Here is a 26,099-nt window from a genome sequence, read left to right on the forward strand (position 1 = left end):
GTCTCAGAGACCCAGACTGTTTATGCTTGCGACCAAAGTCGATTACTCAGATCTCCAATTCTCAAACCCTACATACACTTGCTTTACTCAATGCCTAAAACAGCTTTCCAACGCTGTCTCCCCATCATCTTTAGGTCACAATATTCACCAATGGCTTTTTTTCCCGACCTTGTAATGCAAGACTGGATCACTAAGGGCTAAATCATTAATTTCCAATGGCCTGCAGTCTCATATACATTTCTCCCGACTAGACTAAGTCCCCATAATAGGAAAGTGAGCTGAAAGAATTGTGTGATCTTTACTCTCATCAATTATCCACAAAACACTTCTCCTTTCAGCCAATGTTTGATTGTTTTAATAGTAAATCAATCACACATCATGTAAACCACCACAGCCTAAGAAAGCTGGTGGAAATCTGCAAACAGAGATAGTAGTGCACGATTTATCACGGTCTGGGTCAAATATTGCATTCTAATCAACTCTCACCAACAACTTGTCCACCACAAATTCAGCAATGTTGAATTATGGCACGTAGCATGTACACTAACTGCAGTTTTATATAGGAATGAAAACATCTGACCAAATCTAGTACACACTCAATGTACATACTGCCATTGTCCAATATTAGAGCCATATGCACTGGAGTTCAATTTATTTTCAGATTTATGTTTTATTATGCTACTAGAACAGACTCTGCCTTTTGTTTTATTTTATTTTTTAAACAGATTAAGCAAATCCCACCCTGTTGCAATTTATTTGACCAGGTTTAAAAGACAATCTGTTTGCCCTATATGAGCGCCATATGAGCAAACGTATGGGTCAGAAGCCATGCAGCAGCAAATACTAGCATTCAGAGCATTCAGATAATAGCTAAAGAACAAAAAAAATAAAAAAATAAAAAAAACTGCTGCCTGCAGCAGAAGGGTATTCCAGATTTCTGCTACAGGTCTGCAACAATAACCCCCTCTACCAGTTCATAATTGTAAAATAGGGATCCTGACTAGGTGAGGATCTGAGGACCCAAATGATCAAATAAGTTGGCCAGAAACCACTTTATGCACCAGATACCATCGATCAATTTTATGCAGGCACAAATAAGTGAAAAAAGCAACTATGAGTAAACAGCTACTTATGGAGTTCTACACAGAGAAAGGATCCCTTCCATCCCCAGACTAGTCTTATTCCTGCAATGTTCAAAATGTGAAGTTTAGACAGGGATTTCTTGGGGATATAACTGTACAAGAAACTGCATGGTCTAGTGGGAGTTGATATTTTCATTTACTATGTTGGGCCGAAAAGGACACAGGTCATTAGTCTTCTTAGATCTTGCAACTGTATGAGGACACCTTGGAATTTAAAACATTTATACCTTTTCAGCCAAGGAGAGATTTTCAACAAAGGTTGGATGGCATATTAGGCTGGGATTCTCTTCCAACAAGGATGGCAACAGTTTGCTACTTGGATCATAACCAGGCTTTTGTGGTGAGCTAGTGATTCGCAGTTTGTAAACAAATCAAATAAAAACTAAATAAATACCATTTTCTTTTAAAAACTATTTTATAGTGGCTGCCACAATTGGTGAACTGCATGAGAACATCTAAAAATAGTGCACTCTTACTTTTTTGTAATAGTTACTTTTGGTTTCCACTTTCTGTATTTAAGTTGTCTCTCTTTTCGGTCCAGTTCCTCTAAAAACTCCATGATCTGCTGGTACTGCACCTAAAACATAACATTTCGTAAATTCTTTTTTTTTCTCAATTGTTTTTATTAAAGTAATCACATGGGTGATACAATAAGAAATGTACAACTGGCGCAATAGAGAACAAAAACGAAAGCGGAAACAAATACCTCAATTAAAACAGTGGGGTGTCATACCATATAAGCAACTCTTCACTTTATCAAGACAGGTGCTACCATAATAATCCAAAGTTTGATATTCCTAGGAAATTTAAACAGCGAGAATGCTTTCAACAGTTTGCGCTTATACAGTGATTCTAAAATCAATTGATTTCTTAAACTGTATAAACGGAAATCATGTAATCACATACTGGTACTATTTGTTCTTTAATACAGTGGAAAATTTGTCCATTAGCTATGCTGCCCCACATTGTCACTCCATATTGGAGGTGGTCTAATTTCCAATACTGTGCCATCACAAGCAAGCAACTAAGAGCATCTGTGTGATTAATGTGGCCTGCAGATTAGACACTGATCCCTGCAAAATCATCCAATAAAAAACATGTTTAAGCAAACCAGGGGTTACTATGAACAATTTTCCACGTTGAGAGAAAATATAGGGTCACTGGACAGGCAAGTATAACCAATTTAAGGAAGTTTGTGTTTCTATGTTAATATTTTAGGCATATTTGCTGCCAGAGCATTGACCTATAAAACCCATATTACGTTCCATTACACGGTAATAATGACAACAGACAGCATGAGCAAAAATGGAACTCAGAAGGCAGTAGGAATTGGGTCTAAAAAGCAGAATTGACAATACTGACCAGTAGGAAACAGATCTGCAGTAATTGCAACTGGCAGTTTAGCAATATTGATCATGGGCAGTATGAATAAAGACTTCTTGCCAGGATCAGCCATTAGGATTTCAAGCAGGATTAGAAGTATTTACAAATGTACTACCATATTGTATTGCTGACAAATCCAGCCAGCCCCCAAACCCTTCCTCCTCACAAACTGCCGAACCCTCCTGGGCACATCCCAACATTTCATTAACAACCCCCAGATGCACATTCCCTGTCCTTATCTAACCAACTACCCGCACACATTATAAAAAATCCCCCCATTCCTCTTAAAGAAGTTACACAGTTACCATTCAACTCAGTATCGCACAAATACGATCACTCCCAGTAATCCTTACCTTCATCCACTCCTCACATCTACACATGCATAGCACCCCCTTTAATCATTCCCTCCACACTACCTCTCCGACTGCAGGCACAAAGGAGGATAGAAAACATAGGGGAGAGAAGAAGAGGACTGGAGAGGAAGCAGTGACAAGTAAAGTGATTAGTGTATAAAATTGTAATTTTAGAACCAGAGGATCGGGTTCCTAATTTGAACAAAAAACTGTAATCTTGCACAATTCAGGTTATCCCCCTGTGCTGCTGCTTGCATACCTGCTATATAAAGAGATTCAAAATAAAATGAATAGCAATAAACAGTGTTTTATTAAACCCAAAACAGCACACAAGAGAAAAAGGTTGTGGTCTAGTGGATAAACTGCAGATGTTGGAGCAAGATGATATGGACTCTAATCCCAGCTTCTTCGCTTGACCAGAATAGTGTGATCTTGGGCATCTATCTTTAGCTAGCTGCACTCAAATGTCCGTAACAGCCAAACAATGGCATTCATAGAATGAAATGGACCACCAGTATAATGCGCTGCAATAAATCTAAAATATTGGAGACTAGTTGAAAGTGGACAGATGCAGCTTACATGATGTCATTGAAATAAAAAAAATCTAGTTTATAACCCAGGCTTTTTCATTTGACCAACACTGTAAAATCGTGGGCAAATCACAATCATCTTTTGTCAATATCTTTTAAATCGGAGGGCACTTAGCAACAATCTGAGCATTGCTATGTGACACAATATTACACCAAAAGAACGGGTTAGGCGGGTTCTAGTGTCAAATTCTAAAAATCTTGAATCGGACGGTCGGGACTATAATCATGGGCATCATTTCAGTATTGGCTTACAAGTGTGTGGGTTGTTTTGGAAGCCCTGCAATTTAAACAATACGACTACCCATTGATTAACAGTATGGCTTTTGATTGGTAACTTTGTGTATGTTCCATTTAGCAATCCATATTTATAAATGAGCCACATAATCTCATTTCCATTATTGTCAAAAACCATACATTAGCCCATAGTAGGGATCAGGGATCATTTGATGTCCCCTCCTTTAATGTCACTGAGCATGAAGAGTTGAGCATTATTTTAGTAAAAATCTTATAATCCTGGTTGGAGCAATTGTACATACGATTGTTCTACGATCTTCAAATATCATTACCCTCTTATTGTACCTGATAAATGTGTGAATATCTTATATTACACCTAGCACCAGTAGGAAGTGCTATATTAAATCACAAATATTGGTGACAGGAAAAGGAGGAGTTTAGTCAAGTGCCAACTGGTGACTTTGAAACTTGGATACCTCACTTCGGATAGGTTTCCCTTTGTAGACCAACATTATTTTATCTTGTGCAAATCACTATTTCCTGATGCTTCAGTCTCATCTTCCATTATCTATTTTTTTTTCTTTAGAGAATCAATTATCTTCAGTGCAAATAAAACAAAAAAAACCTCTCCATATGTTAAAGTTGTTTGGAAAATATAGCCTACAATTTGTAGGAGCAATAGTGGACCCCCTGAATGCAAGCCCAGTCATTACATCTGAAGCAAGCAAGGTGGCCCGTCATTTCTTTATTTGATTAAAAGTATGTGGTGTGTAACTTTGCTCATGCCTGGCATGTGATCACTTGAATATGAAAATTCCCACGCACCTAGTTCCCTGGTTGAAGCATATTTTACACGTCTGCAGACATCTAATAGCGATTGGCCTCAGCCTAGGAGTATTATTAGGCTGGTCTTAGGCTAGCATCTAAACCAGACTGCAGCGTATCTTCCCGCCTAAGCATGGTAGTGCGTTTACATCACTTTTTCAGCCTTTTGTATAATAAAGAGACTATTTTGTAGAAACCATAGGTGTGAAAAAAATCCCCATTTCCCTACAGAGAATTGAGAAGATTACTTGAGCAGTGTCCTAATTGTGTCTATCGGATTCCTCTTCTGGAGGGTGTGGAAAGTCAGCTGTAAACTCAGAAAGTGACTTCGGTTTACCCTGATCATACGATTGGCCCAAATATTCAAGACCCCTACTCTTCCAGTTAAGAAAGGCCATCTCCAACTTTGACCTGGTGGAAAGGCAAGATTCATCCAAAAAGAGCTAAAACGGGAAAAATGTATATGTCAAACCTCACTGAAGTTTGATGTTATCCCAGTAATTCAGGTGATTTGTACTGTAAAAAGCAGTTACTAGGAAATTATCAATAAGAACGTCACAGCATTGGTTCAAGAAGCACAGAGGTGGGGTTGTTCAAAATTGAACAATTTCTATGTTGGTGACTAATCTAGCCAGGAATCCTCAGTAAAAGAAAACACAGTTTCACTTCCACTTACAACTGTGTTTCTCCTCTAAACTAATCACTGTACTCTGGGTCAGACTGCCCCCAGCCAATGACTGTCCTCTCCTCCAGCAGCCATCTTCAGATTTGGTGAGCGCGTAAAGTGGTAGTATGACCAAGAAGAGCCGCAGAGGGGCAGGAGAGAGGGCCTGCATGTGAATCCATGCCAGACCCATGCTGGAGAACAATAGTTACAGGTAAGTAACTTGTTCCTTCTCCAGCATTGGGTCTGGCATGGATTCACATGCTCATGAATAAGAATACAAAGCAGTACAACAACACACAATCACGGGAGGTGGCAAGGCTCAACAGAAGCAATCAACTCCTACCTCTGGAACAGACTCACCTCAAGCAAACTGGTTGTGTAGCACTGCTTGGCCAACTCTGGACTCTTCCCTGAAATCCCGGTTGACGCAGTAGAACCTCATGAAGGTATGTGTGGACCTCCACGTAGCAGCCCGGCAGATGTCCAGCAGGGGCACACCAGACAGGAACACCGTTGCAGCGAACGCTCTAGTGGAATGGGCTCTCGGACAGCCAGGCAGCGGTCGGTTGGCCAACCGATGAGTGTGCGATACAGCCAGAGAGCCACCCGGAGATTGAAGCCTTGGACAACGCCTTCCCATGGTTCAGAGGACCAATGTTCATGAGCAGTTGAGACGTTTTCTGAAAACTCTTCGTGCGTGCCACGTAGAACTTCAGAGCACAAGCAACGTCCAGCGAGTGCAAGGCTCTATCAACCAGTGACAAAGGCTTCGGAAAAAACACTGGTTAACACCAAAGGCTCGTTGAGTTGGAATTCCGACTGAACCTTCGGCATGAAAGAGGAGTATGTCCGTAGCACCACCTTTGATTCGTGGAAAGTCAGATATGGCCGTTTGCAGGATAGGGCCTGGATCTCACCCACCCTCCTGGCAGAGGTGATGGCCACAAGGAAATGGTTTTCTACAAAAGGAACTTGAGAGGGCCCTCATGCATAGGCTTGAAGAGGGCTCCCATGAGCCTCGTCAGCACCACGTGAAATTCCCACGCCGGGGCAGGAGCCTTCACCGTCAGGGAAAGATCAAAACAGTCATTTGAGGAATTCCTTGACAAGACGGTGGGACCAAGAGAAGATCTTCCTGGAGACCTGGTGTAGCGGGAGATAGCCGCCAGATGCACCTTGATACAGGCGTGCGCCAACCCGACTTGGCCAAGGACAAGTATGGAAGAATCTGTGGGGCTGTTACCCTCCGAGGGGTGATCTTCTGCAACCGGCACCATGTAGTGAAACGCTTCCACTTGTGACCGTAGCACTTAAGAGTTGATGACGCTCTGACCTTAGCAAGCACCTCCCTGCAGTCCGTCGGCAACTTGTATCCTCGAAACTCTATGGCTGCAGGAGCCAAGCCCTCAGGTTCAGCGATCCTGGGTCGTGATGCAGGATTGCGCCTCCTCCTCTGGCGAGCAGATTCGCGACCACTGGCAGCTTGACTGCAGGGGACGCTGGGTCCAGGTACCAAATCTGCCTCGGCCACGCATCATCCTGCATCAGCACCGTTTGAGTTGACTGATGACTTGCAGCAGGATAGGCAAAGGGCAGAACGCTTACAGAAACAGGCCTCCCACAGAAAGGAGAACGCGTCCCCCACGCTCCTCGACTGGTGGAGCCTGCTGGCAAATTTCTGTGATTTGGAGTTCGCCGCCATCGCAAACAGATCAATCTGGGGTCTGCCCCCACTTGATGAAAATGCAGTCCACCTGGTCCTGCCGAAGTTCCCACTCATGGCAGGAGCGCAACTCCCTGCTGAGGGAGTCAGCGATAGTGTTCTTTACACCACCAGGTGAAAAGGGGATGAGGAACATCTCTTGCTTGACGGCTCAGTGCCACAAGTTCTGCGCCTCTCTGGCGAGCACTGGGGATGGAGTGCCCCCCTGCTTCCTGATGTAGAACATTGTGGTGGTCTTGTCCGTGAAGACCCTCATCACCTTGCCCTTCAGGGACGGAAGGAATGACTTGAGGGGCCAGAACACTGCCCTTAGCTCCAAGTTATTGATGTGGAGGTCCTTCTGCTCCGGCAGCCACAGGCCTCTGGCGTGCAGACGTCCGGTGTGGGCTCCCCAGCCCTCCAAGGAAGCATCCATGGTGACCGTCTCCTAGTATGGGGGGGTTCTGAAACCCTGTGCCTCGGGCGATGTTGGAGTGTACACCCCACCACCTTAGCGCCCAACGGAACTGGTCAAGAGAGATCTTGTCCGCAAAGCTTCTGGACACTTGTATGCAGCGAGCATCCAGCAACCCCTGAAGAGGTTGCACCCGCAATCTGCATAGCCCGATAAGGTAGATGCAAGACGACATCATGCCAAGCAGCAACTTCATGGTCCGCACTGTGGCGGTCTTCAGTGACAACAGCCGTTGTACCTTCCCCAGCACGACGACCATCCTCTCCTCCGAGCGCGACTATAGGCAGAAGACCATGTTAAGTCTGGCTCCCAGGAACAATGCGTTCCCTGATGGCATCAAGCAGGACTTCAAATAATTGATGGAGAACCCCAGATCTGTCAGCAGCTGGGCTACTGTCTCCGTGTGTTCGACAGCTACCTACCTTGAATTGGCCCAGATGAGCCAGTCGTCAAGGTACAGCGGGTACACGTGAATCCCTCATTGACGTACATGGGCCGCCACTGGTGCCAGGCACTTTGTTAACACCCTGGGAGCTGACTTTCAACCTATAGGGAGGACCTTGAACTGTTGGTCCCTTCCCAGCATAGTAACTTTCGATGCCTCCTGTGAATGAGGATGTAGAAGTAGGCGTCCTCCAGATCCAACAATGCCAAGAAGTCTTGGTTCTCCAGTTGGCCGAGTACGTGCTGCAACGTGACCATCCTGAATTTTTGGGACTTGAGGAACTTGAGACGCTGCAGGTCTAGAATGGGCCTCCAGACCCCAGTCTTTTTTTACTAAGAAGTATCTGGAGGAGACTCCGGAGCCCCAGACTTGTCTTGGAACTAGCTCTACTGCCCCTTTTTGTAGCATTGTCCGTACTTCCTGCAGAAGCTGAGGGATGTGCTGCTCCTGTGGGGTACCTGAGGGATCGGCAGACACTTTTGCTGAAACTCCAGGAAGTGTCTGTGGGCGAGAGCGTCCAGCACCCATCTGTCGGTGGAGATCTTTTCCCACTCGCTGATGAATCCAGTCAGCCGGCCTCCCACCGGGGTGCATGGATGGGGGCCAGACGTCCTGGCCAGTTCAGTCCTGCTTCGACACCTGCGTCCTGCCTTGGGGGAGACTACAGCGCTGACCACCTCCACCGAAAGTCTTAGAATGGGAGGGATGACGGTACGAGGTACTCCCACCAAAACCTTTGGTCGATCTGACCGACTTTCCTCCGGAGGCACGAAAGGAAGAGTGGTGCTGTTGAAGAGTACCCAGGGCACAAGCCATCTCCGTATCAGCCTTGATGGGCTGCAAGAACACGTCGACAGCCTTCCCGAAGAGGTTATCCCCGAAGGGCATGTCCAGTACCCTCGTCTGGACCTCCTGGCAGAAATTGGTGGCTTTCAGCCAGCCTTGACGACGGAGTCAAACACTGTTCCCCATCTCCCGGAAACCTGCGTCAGCGATGTCGAGGGCCACTGTGATGGCATGGTCTGAAGCCACTTCACCTTCCTGGAGGAGTGCTATCACCTCCACCCACTTGTCGGGTAGGAACTCCAGAACCGGGGGCAGCTTTTACCACAGTTCCCCATCATACCTGGCCAGTATCACCAATGCGTTGGCTCCCTTGACGGTCAATGCCGCAGAGTAAATTACCTTCCCCCCCCATGGTGTCCAACTTTGTTCCCTCGCTTTCCGAAGGGACTGAGGATGACGACTAGAGGTTAGATGACCTCTTCCTCGCAGCCGATGACACCCCCAAGTCCGGATACGGTTGCGACCTTAGGCATTCAGCACGCAGTACTTTTTCTCCAGCCTTCAGGAGAGCTAGGCCTTCCTCCCACACGTCGTCCAAGAGGGGTACTGCCAAGATGGTCATCCTTTGGGATAGGAAGCCCTCCTTCTTTGTCTCCTAGGTCGTCAGTTGGAAAAGTTCAGAAGCTCTGGTGACCATGGCCGGGTTCCAAGGCATCCTCTTCTGGGTTTCTAACACCAGCGTGAGTAGGATCGAAAAGGATGTCCAGGGATACATCTCTCGGCTGAGCAGGCGTGGTCGGCTCACTAGGCCCTGCACCGTTATCGCTGTTGCCCCAGTCGTCCACCACGTCCTCATGGACTGTGTGCAAGGACTTCTGGTCCTCGTCGTCCGAGGACAAAACAATGTCCTGGGACTTCATCGCCCCCCAACTTCCGCCCCCTTTTGCACCCTGATGGGTCGGAGCTGGGCTCAGCGACGGCATCCTCTTCTCCATTGTGTCAGCAGACTTCGCCACCGCCCCGACTGAGGCCTCCCTCCTCAGGGGCAGGTACACCCTGAGAGCAGAAGGGGCTACCTTCACAGGGTCAGCCTCTTTCGCCTTTGGGAGAGCTGCCGCCAAAAGCTCAATGGTTGACGAAGATTTCTCCTTCTTGTGCAGTTCAGCTGTCTTTTCCTCCACCCTAAGCTTCTCGGCCTTCTCTCACAGCTTAGCCAGGTTGGACAACTTCCTTTTGAGGAGGAGCTCGATCGATGGCTGGCGATGGAGGCAGATGGCGAGGGTGATTGCGCCCTGCCCATCGAGGGACCCGCTCGACGGAAGAGGACTTGCCGTGCTTGGCCTTGTCTTGGGCCCCCACGGATGGGGTCCTAGGTGAGGCATGACCCTGCTTCGGGCAAGGGGCAGAGGCTTGGGCACTTAGACACGCTGCCAGTCTACTGTGTCGATACTTCATCATACTCTTGGAGAAGCCGAGGCAGATCTCGCAATCTCCTTTGTGGTCCGGGTAAAGGCAGTTGAGACATTGAAGGTGTTTGTCCTCCACAAACACGTTCCGCAGTCCGCATCTGGTGCAGAGCTTGAGAAGGGAGCTTCCTTCCTTCCTTCTGCTCCGTCATGGTCGGAGGTGCGGAGTAGGCCCAATGGCCTTCTGGAAAATTCGACGATCCACGCCCTTGAGGGGCACTGAAATTCACTGACAAGCGGACCCCCCCCCCCACACTTGTTGGCAGATGGAGAGAAGAGCACAAAAACTTTCTCAAAAAAAAGCAGAGAAAACGTAGAATAGCTCACAGAGCAAAACTTGAGGACGTCCAACACTTGAACGTGCGGTAAAAATCAGATGTCTGCCAGAGGAGGGGCTTAAGGAGAGGGCAGTCGTTGGCTGGGGGCAGTGTGACCCAGAGTACAGTGATTGGTTTAGAGGAGAAATACAGTTTGTAAGTGAAAGTGAAACTTTTCTCTTTTACTGAGCATGTGAATCCATGCCAGACCCCATGCTGGAGAAGGGGAGCCCTGCCGCCATTCCAGTAGACCAGCAACAGAGCCAAATATCTGGTGTAGCTGTGCAGACGATTGAAGACCTGTGGACAACTTCTGAAGAGGCCTGGCAACCTTCCTACAACTGTCCCTGTGAAGCCCTGCTGGACTATCGGATCGGAGAAAGCCTTCTGTGGTGCTTCAATCCTTGAACTGGTGGGACCAACCACTCTTGACGTCCTCGTGTGCCTGCAGCTTTGAGCCTTCGAATCATCTCTGGACCATCCAGTGGACCGACCAGCTCTGAATTGGGCTACCATGGCAAAACCGCTATCTCGTCCTTCAAGTCACCTTCCGGCCATGTTTCAGCTTCCCAGCATGAAGGGATCCTGTCCGGAGGGCTGTCTTTGTTTGAGACTGGAGAGACGCCTGCTGTCACCTGTGTGCGGTGACTGTCGCTAGAACCGCCTTCCATCCTTGTGATAGTGTGTCCCGAAGAGGTCTGCATCAGTGCCCTCTGCATTTAAGGGTTGCACTCAGCTCCTGGACCCGACCAGAATCTTCCTTTGTACCCGCAGGTCTTGGGCACCCTCTACTGGATCCAACGGCAGGAAAACCTACCTCTAACGACTCCTAGTCGACCTGCCAACAAACTTGCGAAAATCAGACTAAGGGCAGTGAGTAATTGGAATACTTTACAGATGCCCGTAGATCCCCTAGAATACACTTTGCGAATAACTTTAATTTATTCCATGCCTTCACTTTTTAAACATTTGTTTTAAAAGCTGTTCTAAAAGAATGAAAAGGCATCTTACTGACCTGTAAAATCATTGAGAAGTATTCTGGATGTTTCACAATCACAAATACTCTTCCTGCATTTGTCCCCTATCCTGTGAGGAACTTTGTGACATGTGGGAACAAAGCGTTCAACATAGGGATTGGACGTATAAAGTTAGGGTCCTCATTCATGTGAACTGGTTTTCCATATTACGAATTACTTACCTTACTTTCATGTGTTTAAGTGAATTGTGTGCATTTCTACAAACCAAAGGTGACTGTATATATGTTTTAAAACACAGTATTGTGTGATAGTATTACCTGCTTGATTGATAGTAGTTCTAGTGTGATTTCTGGGCCCATAATTAATAGAGTATGTTTGTACTCACTTGTTTAAGCAGAATCAATGTCCATTTCACTATGTGGACCCCTGACCCCACTCATCTGTCCTGAGATTAAGCCTTGACCACTCTCCGGTTTACCTTGATTGGATTTGGCTAATCTCTCAAAAGTTCTCCTGTTCACTATAACCAGTCCACCAGGCCAGATTTGAGAAAATCCATCTGAACACTAGCCTTGGGTCTGGAAGAGAGGAGAAGAATACTCTGGTAAATTGTTGCTGAACTTTTAAATAGTTTGAAACTATTCTGAATCAACTTTAGAGAACCCATACCTGTGTGAAACCTTGTGTTGAAACCTTTGGGCACTAGGCCACATGCATCTTTGGGTTGGACTTTCTAAAGCATGGGGAATTTAAATTGTGACTGGTTCTCATCATTTTATCTGCATTACTTACCCGTTTTACCTGGTTAGTTATTCAATTATATATTTTAAGTGAACTGACTGGTGATTGCATATATTTGTTTTATATGGTATTGTGTGATATTGCTACCTGCTAGTTTCCTTTTTCAGTGTGTTCAAAGGGCCTAAATAAATAGCTGAACGGTCTAAGCTCAATTATTGTGTGGTATTGTGTGTGGACTCATTCAGGGCCCCTGACCTCACCCACAATCTCCTGAGACTAAGTCTTGACTGCTCTTCACACTACCTTGATTGGGTTTTGGCAAAACTCTTACATCTCCCTGTTCACTATAACTAGGGTGTGCTCCTAAAAGGTGTCCACCAGGGCCAATTTAAAAAAATCTACTGTAACACCCCTAAGCTAGAATCTATCAACATTAAAACCAAAGTGGCATCAGGAGACATTTGATAACCCAGAGATCTTGAATTTGCTGGCCATCTACAGTATTATCCTTTTGCAGGAAACATGGGCTGTGCAGAGCCTTCATTTATCCCTCACCAAATTTTTGCAACCAAAAAACAGAGGGAGGCCGGTTATAGGTGATCCTGCTGACCACAATTACAAGTGGTACATTTAATTGCGGACAAAACACTGAAAAACACTGCATTTTTTATTTTTTGTTTGGGCCCCCCCCCCCAATGTACCCTTTTTTTCACCCTTTTCAAGCCGCCCCAAGCCCATCCCAACCCATTTTAACCCCTTACCCCACCACCCTTTATTTAATCTTTTCTGTGTTTGTGTCCGCTCTGTACTGTTTGCAATAAAATGACTGGATACCAGGGAGGCCTGGCAACGTTTCTGAAAGTCTCCCTTATGTAGACATCTCCATGACTCAGACAGATGGTCGTGGTTTATTGAATCGGCTACTTAATAGGGTAGGATAAAATGTATTGATAGTTACTTTTTAGAACAGTCCTCGGGGGCATCAGGGGTATTACCCCACCTAGACATACTTTTAATGAAGTTATTCCTTGCAATGTCAAAATCTTAAGTCGTTAGATCATTGGTGGTGGTTTTAACATAAAAATAAGCAATAGTCCATCGGCCGACCATTTTAATTAAAATGAAGATAATGTGTAGGACATCTCTTTGCCAGAAATGCTTGATCCAAGGTCATGTGCTGATGGCTTGAAAGTTTATTCCTGGCTGAATCAGCTGCAATTGTGTTCTGTTAATGGACAGGTTTTATCGGATAGACCAAGCGCTGCTACTTTTAGAGGTCATCAAAGCAGCTCCACCAGAAACTATTTGCATTTCAGTTATTGGAATTTGATTTAGCAATCATCATGCTATTACTCTAAAATTCCAAGTGGCATTGTAATACTCTTTGCACCAACAATGACAAAACCAGTCTCCTCAAGTAGAAGGATAAAATGGGGCCAGTCTAGAGAGTTACTTATACATAAATGTTTAATCCGTGATAACTTCACATTTACTTTTGATCCACTGAGCTCAGATTTGGACGCAGTGCATTGACATTGTATGATAAATTCATGTGCATCATATCCTTTCGTTTTTTTAAACCTTCCGCTGGAAATAATGTGTAAGAAATATTTGGAATCTTATGTTGACAAAAAAAATGTTTCCAGATTGTTAGAAATGTGCCGTTATCTCTCCAATTTTTAAAAAAGGCAGCAAGACAAATCCAGCTGCCTGTCGCCCAATTAGACTACCCATTTAAAATATTTGCAAGGGCTATTTTCAGGGGCAATTCTAACATGCTTACACACTTGGGTTGACCCAGAAAACATTGTATCCAATATCCAACTCAGCTTTCGGGAAGATTTAGGCACTGATGAAAAGGCCTTAAATTTGCATCTTTATTATTTTGAATGCTCCATTTATAAAAAATATAATTTTGGGTCCTTTTTTGATCTCAGTACAGCTTTTTATGACGTGAATAGACCCAAATTGTGGAAAGGCCATGTTGCTTTGGGATTCAATTGCTTCCCAGTCCTTGAAACATCCGATGATAAAATACCCTTTGTTGCGCGACAAACTTATTTTATCTTTGGGGTATTTTGTAAACATGGAGGATTGGTAGTTACAGAATTATTTCTGGTTGCTAAGTGGCAATGAAAAATGTATCAGGATTTTTTTTTTCAACACACAAAATGCATGTTCTCTAAATTTTAAAATAATTTTGGTTAATGAGGCATTTATTAAGTGGACCTCTTTATGCAAACTTTTTGGAACCTTATGATGATTTGTTTTGTTAGTTGTACGCAAATGATGAATTACTATTTGTCTTAAATAATTAATACTTGTGATGTATAGGTAATTGTATTTAAATCTTGTTATGTTTTGTCATGTTTTGTAGCTTTATGTTCCTTCGCCTAGTCTACAAAGCTATCAATGTTCTTGCAACTCAGTACCTGTCTAATTGTATCTTTTCTCCCTCATCTTGCTCCCTCCACTCCTCCTCTGCACTCAACTTCACTGTTGCATGCCCACCATAGCGCCTTTTGCTTCTGTTCCTTCTCCTGATTTGCCGAACCCCACTGGAATGCTCTACCTATCACAATCAAAGTGGATCCTAAACCTCACTTACTTGCTAAAGAAGGAGCTGCTGCCTACCACCACCCTCCCCGAACCCCAATCCTCACTGGCAGAAGGCACGGGCAGCTCTTTATTTAGCACCCATCACCGATCCCATCACTCCCCTCCAGTGAAGTTCGATAATGTAATTAACATATATGTTTTCCATTTGTTTTGGCCCTGATCTATGCCCCACTTTTTTAAATCTTTTTTTTTATTAACACCCTCAAATTGGCTCACCACTTATTCTATTGTACAGGCACCATTCGGGAGAATGGTTCTGCCATCTGTAAATGTGTTATTGTAAGTAATTTCTGTTTAAAATCAGCATCCCTGTTGCTCAAATCAACAAATACATGACAGTGTGTTCTACTGGTCATTAGACTGGAACGTTCTAAGGAAATGCATTTTTAAAAGAAAGTTACTAGCAGACGAAACTTTACCACAAAAACACAACACTCAATGCAGTGTTTGCTTTCATCATTAAACCACAGAAAGAGGTATTCATAGACAAAACGGATTTCCAACCTGGGATAGATTTAATGGTATTGTTTCTAGGTGGATGTCGCATTCAATTCGTGGACTTCGTCTTGACCTCAAGGGATCTTTAGAGCAATTTCGTTTTAGAAGAGCTGAGGAGCAAACTGGCTCAAGAATATATTGATGGTCTCTGCTCTCCATGCTTTTGTCCATTGCCTCCTGTCAATTAGATTTGTAAGGAACATAACATTTATTAATTAACTCATTACAGAAACCATTCACACATACAATACAAAACGAATTTTAACTTGTAAAGGGAGTTTTGAGCAGTGTCAGTGTATGAGCAGGCAAAGGCAGACAAGTAACAAATCAAATGGCAAAAAGGTTTGCTGTTCTTGTAGTCGATCCCACAGTTCAGCAATGCATAGAAATTGCATTAAAGACACCACTTTGATGATTCCGTACAGGACTATGAAAATGCAGTATATATCCATTGTCTATACAAAACAATATAATTACATCTTTTACAAAAAATGCTACTCACTGCAGTGACTGTGTACTCCTTCTACATAGCCCCTTTGCTTCCTCTGCTTTAATGCTATAGGGACGGGCCCAGAGACTTGTGCACTACAACATTCCTTCCCTTTTAAATGTGTGTGGCGTGCAGGCGCAAGAGCCAGGCGTGACAATTCCCCACTGACTCAGCCTTTCCCCCGCCCTATTCACCAGTCCCTTTTTGACATGTGGGACAGGTAGCTATACTTCAAGGGGGCTGGAGGGAGGGCTTTATATAGGAAAGGAGACAATGGAGTATGGGTACAGAAATAACTTGCTTACTCCTATAATACATCCCCATTCCTCCATACATTTGGGAGACTACAAAGAATGGAACCTTGGCAACTGCAAACTTGTGGCAGCGGAAGCAGAGTGTGGCAGGAGCTTTCGAAAGGTCTCCGGTGGCAGAACTGGTCTGCACACCTCCTAGAGTAAGAAAGACTCCTTCTCCGTAGAACAAAGGTGGCGGAGATCCTGTATGAGAGGCGTGCCAACACGGGAACAGCTACTGCCAGAGAGGAGAGCCTGCCGACGCGAAGAACAGCACCTGGAGCCAGCATACCCAGTGAGTAAAAGAAGCCTGAATGACTCTGGAACGCTGTGGTGTGAACCACATGGTTACTGCAGGTCAGATCGCTCGCGAGGGAATGTGTTGGCAATATGAACACCGGTCCCACTGAAAATAAATGCTGTTGATGAAACGCCATCTTGAAGAGACCACTGCTGTCCTGACCCCGTTTTCTAAATCGACAGAGGAGCTCTGAAGAGGACTACTTCTTCCTCTTGGCTGGTGGGACCAACTAGCCATAAGACTGGCTGCAGAACAAGCCATACCCCACGGGATGAGACCTTCCACGGCTGCGAACCACTAATACCAGGGTACCTCCAACCCAATTGCAGTGCATTGTCTTTCAGTGCACAAAGCCTCCCATAATTTTTTATGACAAGATCCCAGTCCTCAAAGTCCCCTCACCAGAGAGCAGGACTGCAGAATGGAGGCAGATCATCCGGGCAGTAACTTTTCACTGCTTGAGCTTGTAAAAAGGCACCAAAACCGCAGACCGATGTGGGAGACCAAAGAATTTCTTGCCGAGGGTCCTTTCCCGCGCCTGCTGCTGCAACATCCCTTCCAGAGTCCTTCCTTTCCTCGCCAGACCCAGGAAACAGGAGACCGGGTCAATCGCTGTTGCACCGGAATGAATCCAGCTACATTTTCTTCAATCATCCTAGGGTACTGTGAGGCTCAAGGTAGTACTTCCCTCAAGCCGAATTGTCGCTCCCGTGTGACTGGAGTGCGATACTAGGTGTTTGGGTGTTAAACCATACCCATTGCCCAGGCCTAACAATGTGTGCAGTCATGGGGAGTCCTATTCTAGGCCCCATTAACTTTTCTTATTCCACTAAAGCATTCTACCGCAAGTAACTGTGGAACTTGAAGAGAACCATCTCAGGTTCCAGAAGCACCTCAAAACCTTTCTCTTTGCTTCTGCTTTTTCTCCTCTCCTCTGCTGGCCTCCTGGCTGTAACCGGAACTGCACTGGCTACCTGGACACCTCCGATCTCGGGCCCAGGTCCTCCCCCGCCAGAGTCAAACCTGCACTGCCCACCAGGCTACCTCCGCACGTGGGGACTGTTTCTGTATCCCCACAGTCCCCCACCAACCCTTGAGACCTGATGTCCGCACTTAACCATGCACTTGCCACATGCTGGCCGTTACTTTAGTTGTTATCTTTACCATGTACTGCACTGTCCCTGCCCCCTTCCCACGCACTTGCGCGATCTGAATGACACCTGGCCTAGTAGGATCGTTGTCCATCCTCCTTTTGTTCCCCCTCCCTTGCCTCGTCGCGCCTTGAAACACTTGTGTATAGGCGCGTTACAAATGCCATATCATAACTGGGCCTTTTCTGCTGTTACATGACTTTTGCATCCCTCCTCAATTTACTTTGGAAAACTCTTAACTAAGTTAGGGAATGAACTGCTAAAGTACTAGGATCATTGAAAAGTATTACACAGTAGTAGATTGCTGTTGCTAGCGCTAAGTAACCATTTTCCTTACAGCAGAACATTAGCTGAGTGACTTTAGAAATGAATTAAACGGTCATTTAACTTTGCAAACTGTTGGTGCAAGCCACTTCTATTGAAGCAATGGAACTGTTATTTTACTTTGCTCATTGCTGGCGCGAGCCGCTACTATTGAAGTAGTCACCTGAAAACGTGTTGCTTATGTTTTCTATTTATGTTGGCTAGTCTAAAATAGCATTTACTTAACTTGTGTATATAAAATAAACGTATATTTTACTATAACTTCAAGTGTGTAAGAGTTTCTTTGCACTAATGTATTTACTGGGTTCACCATACTTACGTACAGCTCACAGCCTCCTCATCTGTACTACCCAGAGGTTTGGCAGAATGGCAGACTTATACTAAAGGTTGGGGCCTGTATACCAAGGTATAGTTTTATAGTGCCTCACCTGCTGGTAGACCTTAGGAAAACTCCCCCAACATAGGCATATAGGCAATCGCCACCAGGAACACAAACAAACACAAGTCTACAGCAATTCAGCACAGCAGAGAATTGTTAATGAAAAACATGCTTTGATTTTAAGAAACTTTGTAGATCATACCTGCAGCTCCCCGGGCGGAAGGTTTCCCAATAAAGTGCAATCAACATCCCAGTAAACACTGAAATCTGCAATATTCAACTGCTTTTTTCTCATCGACTTTTCCACCTTTTTTGGCCAGGGGTTAAGAAAATATCAGAAATGTGATTACAATAACAGTACACTACAAACAAAATTGTTTTGTTCACATGTCATCCATTGAGCACAATTCTTTCTAAGCTGGGTTGGCTCTCTGATATACATTCAATTGGCAAAGATCATACCTATTGGCCAGACTGGACACAATAAATAGCTCTATAACTTTATAGTTTTTGGTGGCCGATGTGCTATCCTGCGCTGTCCCGCTGCCGGGTGATACCTGATGTTAGGCAAATTTCCCTCCATATATCATGAATCCACCAAACGTTTCGCTTTTGTTTTTTGACCCGTCCTGTATTTTTACTGATAAGTGTTTAACCTTCAGTTCCCTTTGCTAATTTTGTCATGAGGGAAACTAATCAGTCCTTCAGACTATCAGTACGGGAAACTGTTTCCCTTCGTCTTTGACTTTTTATCTGTTTTGGTACATTTTCTAACCGTGCACACAGCATCTTACAATCCAATGCATGGGGCTACTTTTCTCCATCACCCTAGACTTTTAACACTGGGATTTTTCATTACTTTTACACATGCCTAAAGACGAGCTTGTGGCAAAAGTTCCATTTTTGCAGTACTTTGTGCACATTTGCTTTACCGCGTTTGGCTACTAAACGCGGCTATTGCCCTAAAATGGCCATGCCACAAGGTGTTTCACTTGTTCTTTGGCCATATTGTTTCTTGGCCTTTTTAGGTCAGTAAATCTCTAATTTGATCATGCATTTGCCAGGGAAAGCTGCTGCTTTTGTGTGCTAGTGCATGCCATTTGTGTGTGTGCACAGGAAGTGGGTGGGACTGTCTGGTCCCAGTCCGCAAACTGCGGTGCCTGAAAGTCTAGAGAACATACATGAGTAAAACCCACAGTGGTCCCTGATCGGACCACTGCTGGCTGAGTGAGTGGTGCAGATCCTTGCTATTGGCGGTCTGAGTTTGATCACTCGCCTGCATTTTAGGATAAGAATGGGAGTCCTGCAGCCATTCCAGTAGATCAGCAAAGGGCCAAGTATCCTGTGCAGCTGGTTGAAGACCCGAGGACGACTTCTGAAGAGGCCTGGCGAATTTTCCTGCAACTGTCCCGGTGAACCCCTGCTGGACTACCTGATCTGAGAATGCCTTAGTCATTGCTTCGACCCTTGGACTGGTAGAACTAACCACTCTCAATGTCTGTGTTCCTGCAGCTGTGAACCTTCAGAATCGTCCCTGGACCACCAGGTGGACCGACCAGCTCTGAATTGGGCTACCATGTCAGAAGCGTTGCTGTTCCGCGTTTTCGCCTGGAACTTCAGTGGTCACCAGCTCGTCCTACAAGTCGCCTTCCTGCCAGGTTTTAACCTCCAAGCATCAGGGGATCCTGTCCTGGAGGGCTTTCTTAATTTGGACTGGAGAGACGCCTGCTGTGGCCTGTGTGCTATAAATGTTGCTGGAACCGGTTTCTTTCTGTCTGGTAGTGTTCTGAAGAGGCCTGCATCAGTGCCTTCTTCGGAAAGGGTTGTACTCGACTCCTGGACCCAACCAGAATCTTCCTTGGAACCGCAGCTCCTGTGCATCTTCTACTGGATCCAACAGCGGAAACACCTACCTCGAGTGACTCCCAGTCGACCTGCCCAGTCATTTGGGAAAATCGGAGTAAGGGTGGTGAGTAATTGCAATAGTTACAGCCATCCCTACATTCCCTATAATAAAGTTTGTGAATAACTGATTTATTCCATTCCATATTTTAAAAGATCGTCTACTTAACTGTCTAAATCGAATCATTGTGCATTTCACGGTGTGGACTCATTGTGGACCCCTGACCGCACTCACATCTCCTGAGCCTAAACCTTAACCACTCTCCACGCTTGGGTGCAATTCTCCCCACTTAGTCAGTCCGCCCAGCACTTTTTGCTAGACTATTCAATTTTTATCTGAGTGAGTGGGTACCGTTTTCCTCACTCACGCATTCTTTGCTGTGACTGGGAGAACCCTTTTTGGTTTCTCTTCATGGAGTCTGCTCTCCTCTATCTTTATGGCATCTGTATTTTTCTATTGCAGCACAAAGCACCTTCTGTGCAGTGTTGATGGAAGCTGCTTGAGCTTCCCTCTTTTGATTTCCTTAATTTTCCTGTGCTACCTTAAGGTTACCAGGATAGGGGGATATACTTTATCCAACCTACGTTTTTCTTTTGGGAGATCAGCAGACGCCACCTTATGTGGAGTGCTGAAGGGGCACATGGTCTACCTTGTCTGACTTCTCCTGTAACTTTCTAGTTACAGTGACAAGTCTAAGTGGCTGGTGGCAGGGTGCGATTGTCTACCGACTTTGTGAAACTTACATCACATGGTGTATCTGCAGCTGCAGTAAGGGACACATGGGGCACCTTTGCTCAAAATGGTGCAGGTCTTCTTTTTTCACCAACTCAAGCGACTTGTCCTTTCTTGAGCCTTCTTCTGTCGACATGGGTGGGGGAAGTTCCGCTCCTTCCTTTGCCTTAGCCAGGCTCCCATTGTGAAGCCCGCCCAAAGGCACCAGTGTGTCTGGGAGGACAGGAAACTGGGAGGTCACTGAAACTCCTCAGGTCTTTGTCCTCCAGTGTGTCTGCTTGGATCCAGTTCTGACTGGGGGCCTGACTGTCCCGCATGCCGATTGCCTGAGTTCCTGCATAAAAGGTGAGGGTCTTGATGCTGAATCCAGAGTCGACCACTGCAAGATCTAGAGGAAGGAAGGAAGGAAGGAAAGGAAGGCCTGTAGCAACTGCCAAATGAGTGACCGCTGCTGCTCCAGCCCTTTCTTCTGTGCAACAGGGAAGATCCAAACCGGACGACTTCCTCCTTTGGACTTGTGGGCCTAACCAGTCTCGGGACCAGCGACAGTTTGAGCCATCCCACGACAAGCTGTGACCTTCCAGGCCTGCAATATCCAAATACCCTGGAACCTCTGGCACTGCTGTGGTGCATCATCTCGTCAAGCGGTGTCCCGGTTGCAAACTTGTGGGCATCTTTATGGGCCTACAGAGACTCCATCCCGTTCATAGAGTCTCCTCAATTGAGTCGTGGACCGAGAGAAGGAAGAAAACTGTCGGGTGACAACCGTACTGCTACAAAACCTGTGTCGAGCCTCCACAACAACCAATTGCTGCAGAGATAGTCTGCTGGGTGTCCCTATGACTGAGTCTGACCACCTGCCAAATGTTCTTCCTCCAACCACCAAAGCCAGCGACCTGAACCAGAGCTGCTGCCGTCTTACCTTGGGGACCCGCTGGTGTCATCGCTGTTCTTCATCGAAGAAAGTACGGTCTTACTCCTGGGTACTTCATTGGGCACTTTTTGTGTTGTGGCTTGCTCCTCCTGAGCTTCGAGTCACGTTGAGGTGGATGACCCAACCGTGTTCTCCCATGCCTAAGGACATCCGTCCTAGAGGCAGAAATCCTTCAGGTGGCCTACCTAACCCCTGTGAGCCCTCTGAATCCAATGTTGTTACTTGCTATGAAAAGCATTATCTATGAACTTGACAACTTTGACAGCATCTGCCTTCCTTTGTCCTGCCGCCCACAGGTCACCGGTCCCCCAGTGCCTCCATCTGACTTTTAAGACTCTCATTCCCCAGATAGAGATGGACTTCTAAAGTGTAGACCTTCACAAAGTTATCCAACTTGCCAGTATTGCTATTCAGTAAATGGTGGTTGATGAATGATTTGCTAATATAGAGCCACTCCTGATACTTACCTGTTTCTCATCTAAAGATCTACTATGGAACTGAGGATTGCTACAGCCATTGTCCTACTGTATGCATGAGTGAAACTTTCCATACTTACCTGAATTGCATTTTTGAGTTTAACATTGACCTAGTGTATATAATAAACAATCCTATTTTTATATAACCACGGTGTGCGTCTCCTTGACTGTTAAGTGTACTCAAAAAGGTCTTTGTACTCAACTACTGCCCTGCCCCCTCATAGACTAAGCCTGGATGCTTGACCATAGCTACCAAATCTTTTTGGTACTTCAGGCCAGAGTTGGAGCCCTGTAAGTCTAAGAGTGAGTCTTCTTCAATCCTACTACAAGTGGAAATTAGTAAAATTCCCTAACACTCACCTCTCTTGTGACTAAGCATTGACCATTCTCCATGATTGGATTTGGCTAACCGCTCAGAGTTCCCCTCTTCACTATAACTAGGGTGGCTTCCTGAAATCTGTCCAGCAGGCCAGATTTTAGGAATCCATCTTAACACCAGACACATGAGCTTGACGTTATGACAGAGTTTGATCCAGTCCTGCTAAACTAATGACAGCATCCCGGCTATGCCATGCCACAGTGTTTTAAATATGAAATATATGTATGTTCGGTGCCACCACCTACTGATTAAGATTGCAAAAGGACCCTAAATGATATAGTTAGACCGCATAGACCTGCTCTCGCTCAACTGTATACATATGACAACCATGGCTACTGGAGAATACGTACCGTCTTTTCTATTATTGTCGATGTAGTCTCAAGAACAATTATCAAATAAATGACGCTGGCAACTTCTGTCCATAAAGTAAGCCTACTCCACAACTGGTACATAATCAGTTTGGCTGTGAGGATTACCACAACGATTCCTCTACATTGGTACTGGTCTGAAGTGTAACTATACAGAACCTACATATATGTAATTCACTAAGCTGCACAATCTTGAACTTATATGCCGCTGATTTGAAGAGGAAAAAAAAAACAGTATTCTTAAAGGAGGAACCTCACAGCGCTCTTGCTTTGCTTTGCTGCATACCTGGTGGCTGGAGTGTCAAGTAGTTAGTCTTGCTCCGTTGGTTACTTGTGACACAAACCCTTTCCCAGAACTTCCATAGCTCACTGGGGTAAAACTCTGCACCCTTCTGTTTTGACGGAGTCCTTTTCTAGAGTTGCTGCCTTAAGCAGAACACTCTCCTAGAACCACACTTTAAGGGGCACCTTTTGAAGGGTATACAGTTCTTTTGCCGCAGGATTTTTCGTCGCGGGACTTTTCATTGTCGTTTTTTTATCGAAAAAAATCGTTTTTTTGGGTGGGGGTTAAAAATTAAATAAATATTTGTGGGTGAAAGGGAATAATTTAAAAAAAATAAAATAAAGGGAGGTTTGGGGGGTAACCACCCCCAAAACAAAAGGATGAGTTTTTTTCGATAAAAAAAGGCTATGAAAAGTCCAGCAACGAAAAATCCTGCGGCAAAATAACGTAGAACCCTTTTGAAGGGCACCTTAAGCTAAGTGACCCACAGCTACTAATAATCCACAACTTCACCATCCTATTTCTGACATAAAATGCTCTGGAAGGTGAGGTGAAGTTGTTGCACAGATGGCAATATAACCCAATCAGGTTGTCTAAAATGTTTTCGTCAACAAGCCCATATTGTTGACGTAAATGTGGGGAACAGTCAACATACTGGCATATGTGGTGGTCCTGTGGAAAGGTAGCGGCCTATTCTAAGGAGGTCAAGTATTGGATAAGGGAGGGGTAGATGGTATTGAAAGAGAGATAGACCACATATTAAATTTGGGGTGGAGGAAAAAGAGGTTTGGAAATCCCTTCTGCATATGCCCCACTTCCTGTTGCTGGCGAGCAAGGGCCTGTCTGGGGATTTATTGGGAGAGATTATTTAGGGTGAATGGTTCTCCTTTTCACGAAATATGTCAAGATTTAGGGACTTAACCTGTTCTGGGTTTATATGAAATAGTTCAGAGGAAACCCTGGACCTGGTTAAGAGTACAAGGGCCCGCCCTTCATTTATGCTCATAAATTCTTGATCCTCCTATACTACCAGTAGGATGTTGCCGTCCACAATGGGACCTCAACGCTTATGTTGGAATTGTTAGGCTGCATCATGTTTAATTTTGCAGTTAACCTGCATCCCGGTGGGGTGGGGAGGGTGGATTGGTGGAAGGCAATTATGGAAGCTGTATGTGTTGACAGGTTTATTTTGAAACGTTCACCTTTTGTAATGAAAATCCTAATAAGACATGCATTACTTACCGTAATATAATTTCTGATTGTATCTGCTTAGATTCACATGCTGTGCATATAGTCCGACATCCAGTGGTAACCGCAGAGTATTGCATCTTGTCTTTCGAGAATTGATAGGGGATGTAGACATGGGCGTGCTTGTAACGCTATCCGTGACGTGTAGTGTACCCAAAATCCCTCGCGCATCGAGGTCCCTCGGATTGTATTTTTTCTGCCATGAGGGAGCCTAATGACTATCGTGAGTACATAAAGAGAGAAAGTAGTAGTAATACGTCCATGTTCCTTCCACCCGAGCGCAGAGAAAGGGTGGGCGCATATGAATTTAAGCGGATATAATCATCAGAAATGCTTTTACGGTAAGTAATGCATGTCTTCTGATGCTAGTTAATCTGTTTAGAATCACATGCTGTGCATAGACTAGTGAGCAGTACCCGGAGTTGGAGGTGGGTTGTAAGAAGGAACAGTAGTGAAAAGATGTAGTACTGCTTGTCCCACCTGAGAATCAGACCTAGAATGGGTGTCTAGTCAATAGTGTTTTATAAAAGGTGTGTACAGAACTCCAGGTTGCTGCTTTGCAAATGGACTCTAGGGGAACATTTGCAATGAATGCTAAGGAAGCCCCAGTGCCTCGAGTAGAGCGAGCTCTAGGCTTGAAGGGCAGTTCTCGCATAGCAAGAGTATAACAGAGTGTGATGCGATTGACAATCCACCTTGAGATGGCCGATTTAAAGACAGGATCCCCTTCTCTACCAGCTGCCCCTGAAACAAAAAACTGGTTTGCCTTCCTCAGTGGTCTAGTTCTTTCCAGGTAAAACATGACTGCCATGCGTACATCTAATGTGTGTAGGCTTCTTTCGTCAACATTAGTGGGGTTTTGGGAGAAAGTAGGCAGTTCTATTGATTGGTTCACATGGAACTTGGATATAAATGTAGGCGCAAATCGAGGGCGAGTGCGCAGAACCACCTTATCTCTGAACTGTAACGAAAGGGTCTACAACTGAAAGGGCCTGCAGTTCATGAACTCTTCTTATAGAAGTGATAGCCACTAGGAAGGCTGTCTTGTATGTAAGATCCTTGAGACTTGCCTTATGTATAGGCTCAAAAGGAGACCCCATAAATCTAGTCAATACCACATTTAGGTCCCATCTGGGAGCCGGGTTAGAAATGGGGGGATGAATTCTTTGAACCCCTTCCATGAAAGCCTTAACTGGTATTTCCACCACAACATCTTCTGTTGTGACGTAGTGTAGGCTGGGAAAGCAGCTAAATGAACTTTCAGGGAATTAAAAACCAGGCCTGAGTCTAGTAAGTGAGTCGGGTACAATACAATGTGTGTAGGAGAGCAGTCAATGGGATTGATGCCCTTGGAATTAGATAAAGCGCTTCCATTTACTGGAGTAGCAATATCAGATTTAGGTTTCCTCAGCTCCCTAAGTATGTCCATGCATCTCTCAGGAAGTTGTAGGTCCCCGAACTCTATGACCCCAGGAGCCAGGCTGCTAAGTTCAGGGTTTGCTGGCATGGGTGAAGTGTTTCCCCCTTGTCCTGAGATAACATGTTGTATGGGCAAGGAAGTTTCATTGGAGGAGATAGGGACATCTCCATCAGATGAGAGAACCAGGGTTGGCGGGCC

General features: G+C 45.2%; 1 protein-coding gene across 1 annotated transcript in view; it reads right to left on the minus strand.

Annotated features, from left to right (window-relative positions):
* VPS13D (vacuolar protein sorting 13 homolog D) overlaps positions 1 to 26,099 on the minus strand; it is a 3,263,180-nt gene that overhangs the window by 3,083,241 nt on the left and 153,840 nt on the right. The window contains exons 7-9 of the mRNA XM_069610908.1: positions 18,361 to 18,465; positions 15,227 to 15,397; positions 1,619 to 1,719 (exon numbers count right to left, since the gene is read on the minus strand). Coding sequence (XP_069467009.1) covers positions 1,619 to 1,719; positions 15,227 to 15,397; positions 18,361 to 18,465 — 377 coding nt within the window. The remainder of the gene's footprint in view (positions 1 to 1,618; positions 1,720 to 15,226; positions 15,398 to 18,360; positions 18,466 to 26,099) is intronic.

This window comes from Ambystoma mexicanum, chromosome 8, assembly GCF_040938575.1.
Source record: "Ambystoma mexicanum isolate Mex_15411 chromosome 8, UKY_AmexF1_1, whole genome shotgun sequence".
In the NCBI taxonomy this organism is placed as follows: Eukaryota; Metazoa; Chordata; class Amphibia; order Caudata; family Ambystomatidae; genus Ambystoma; species Ambystoma mexicanum.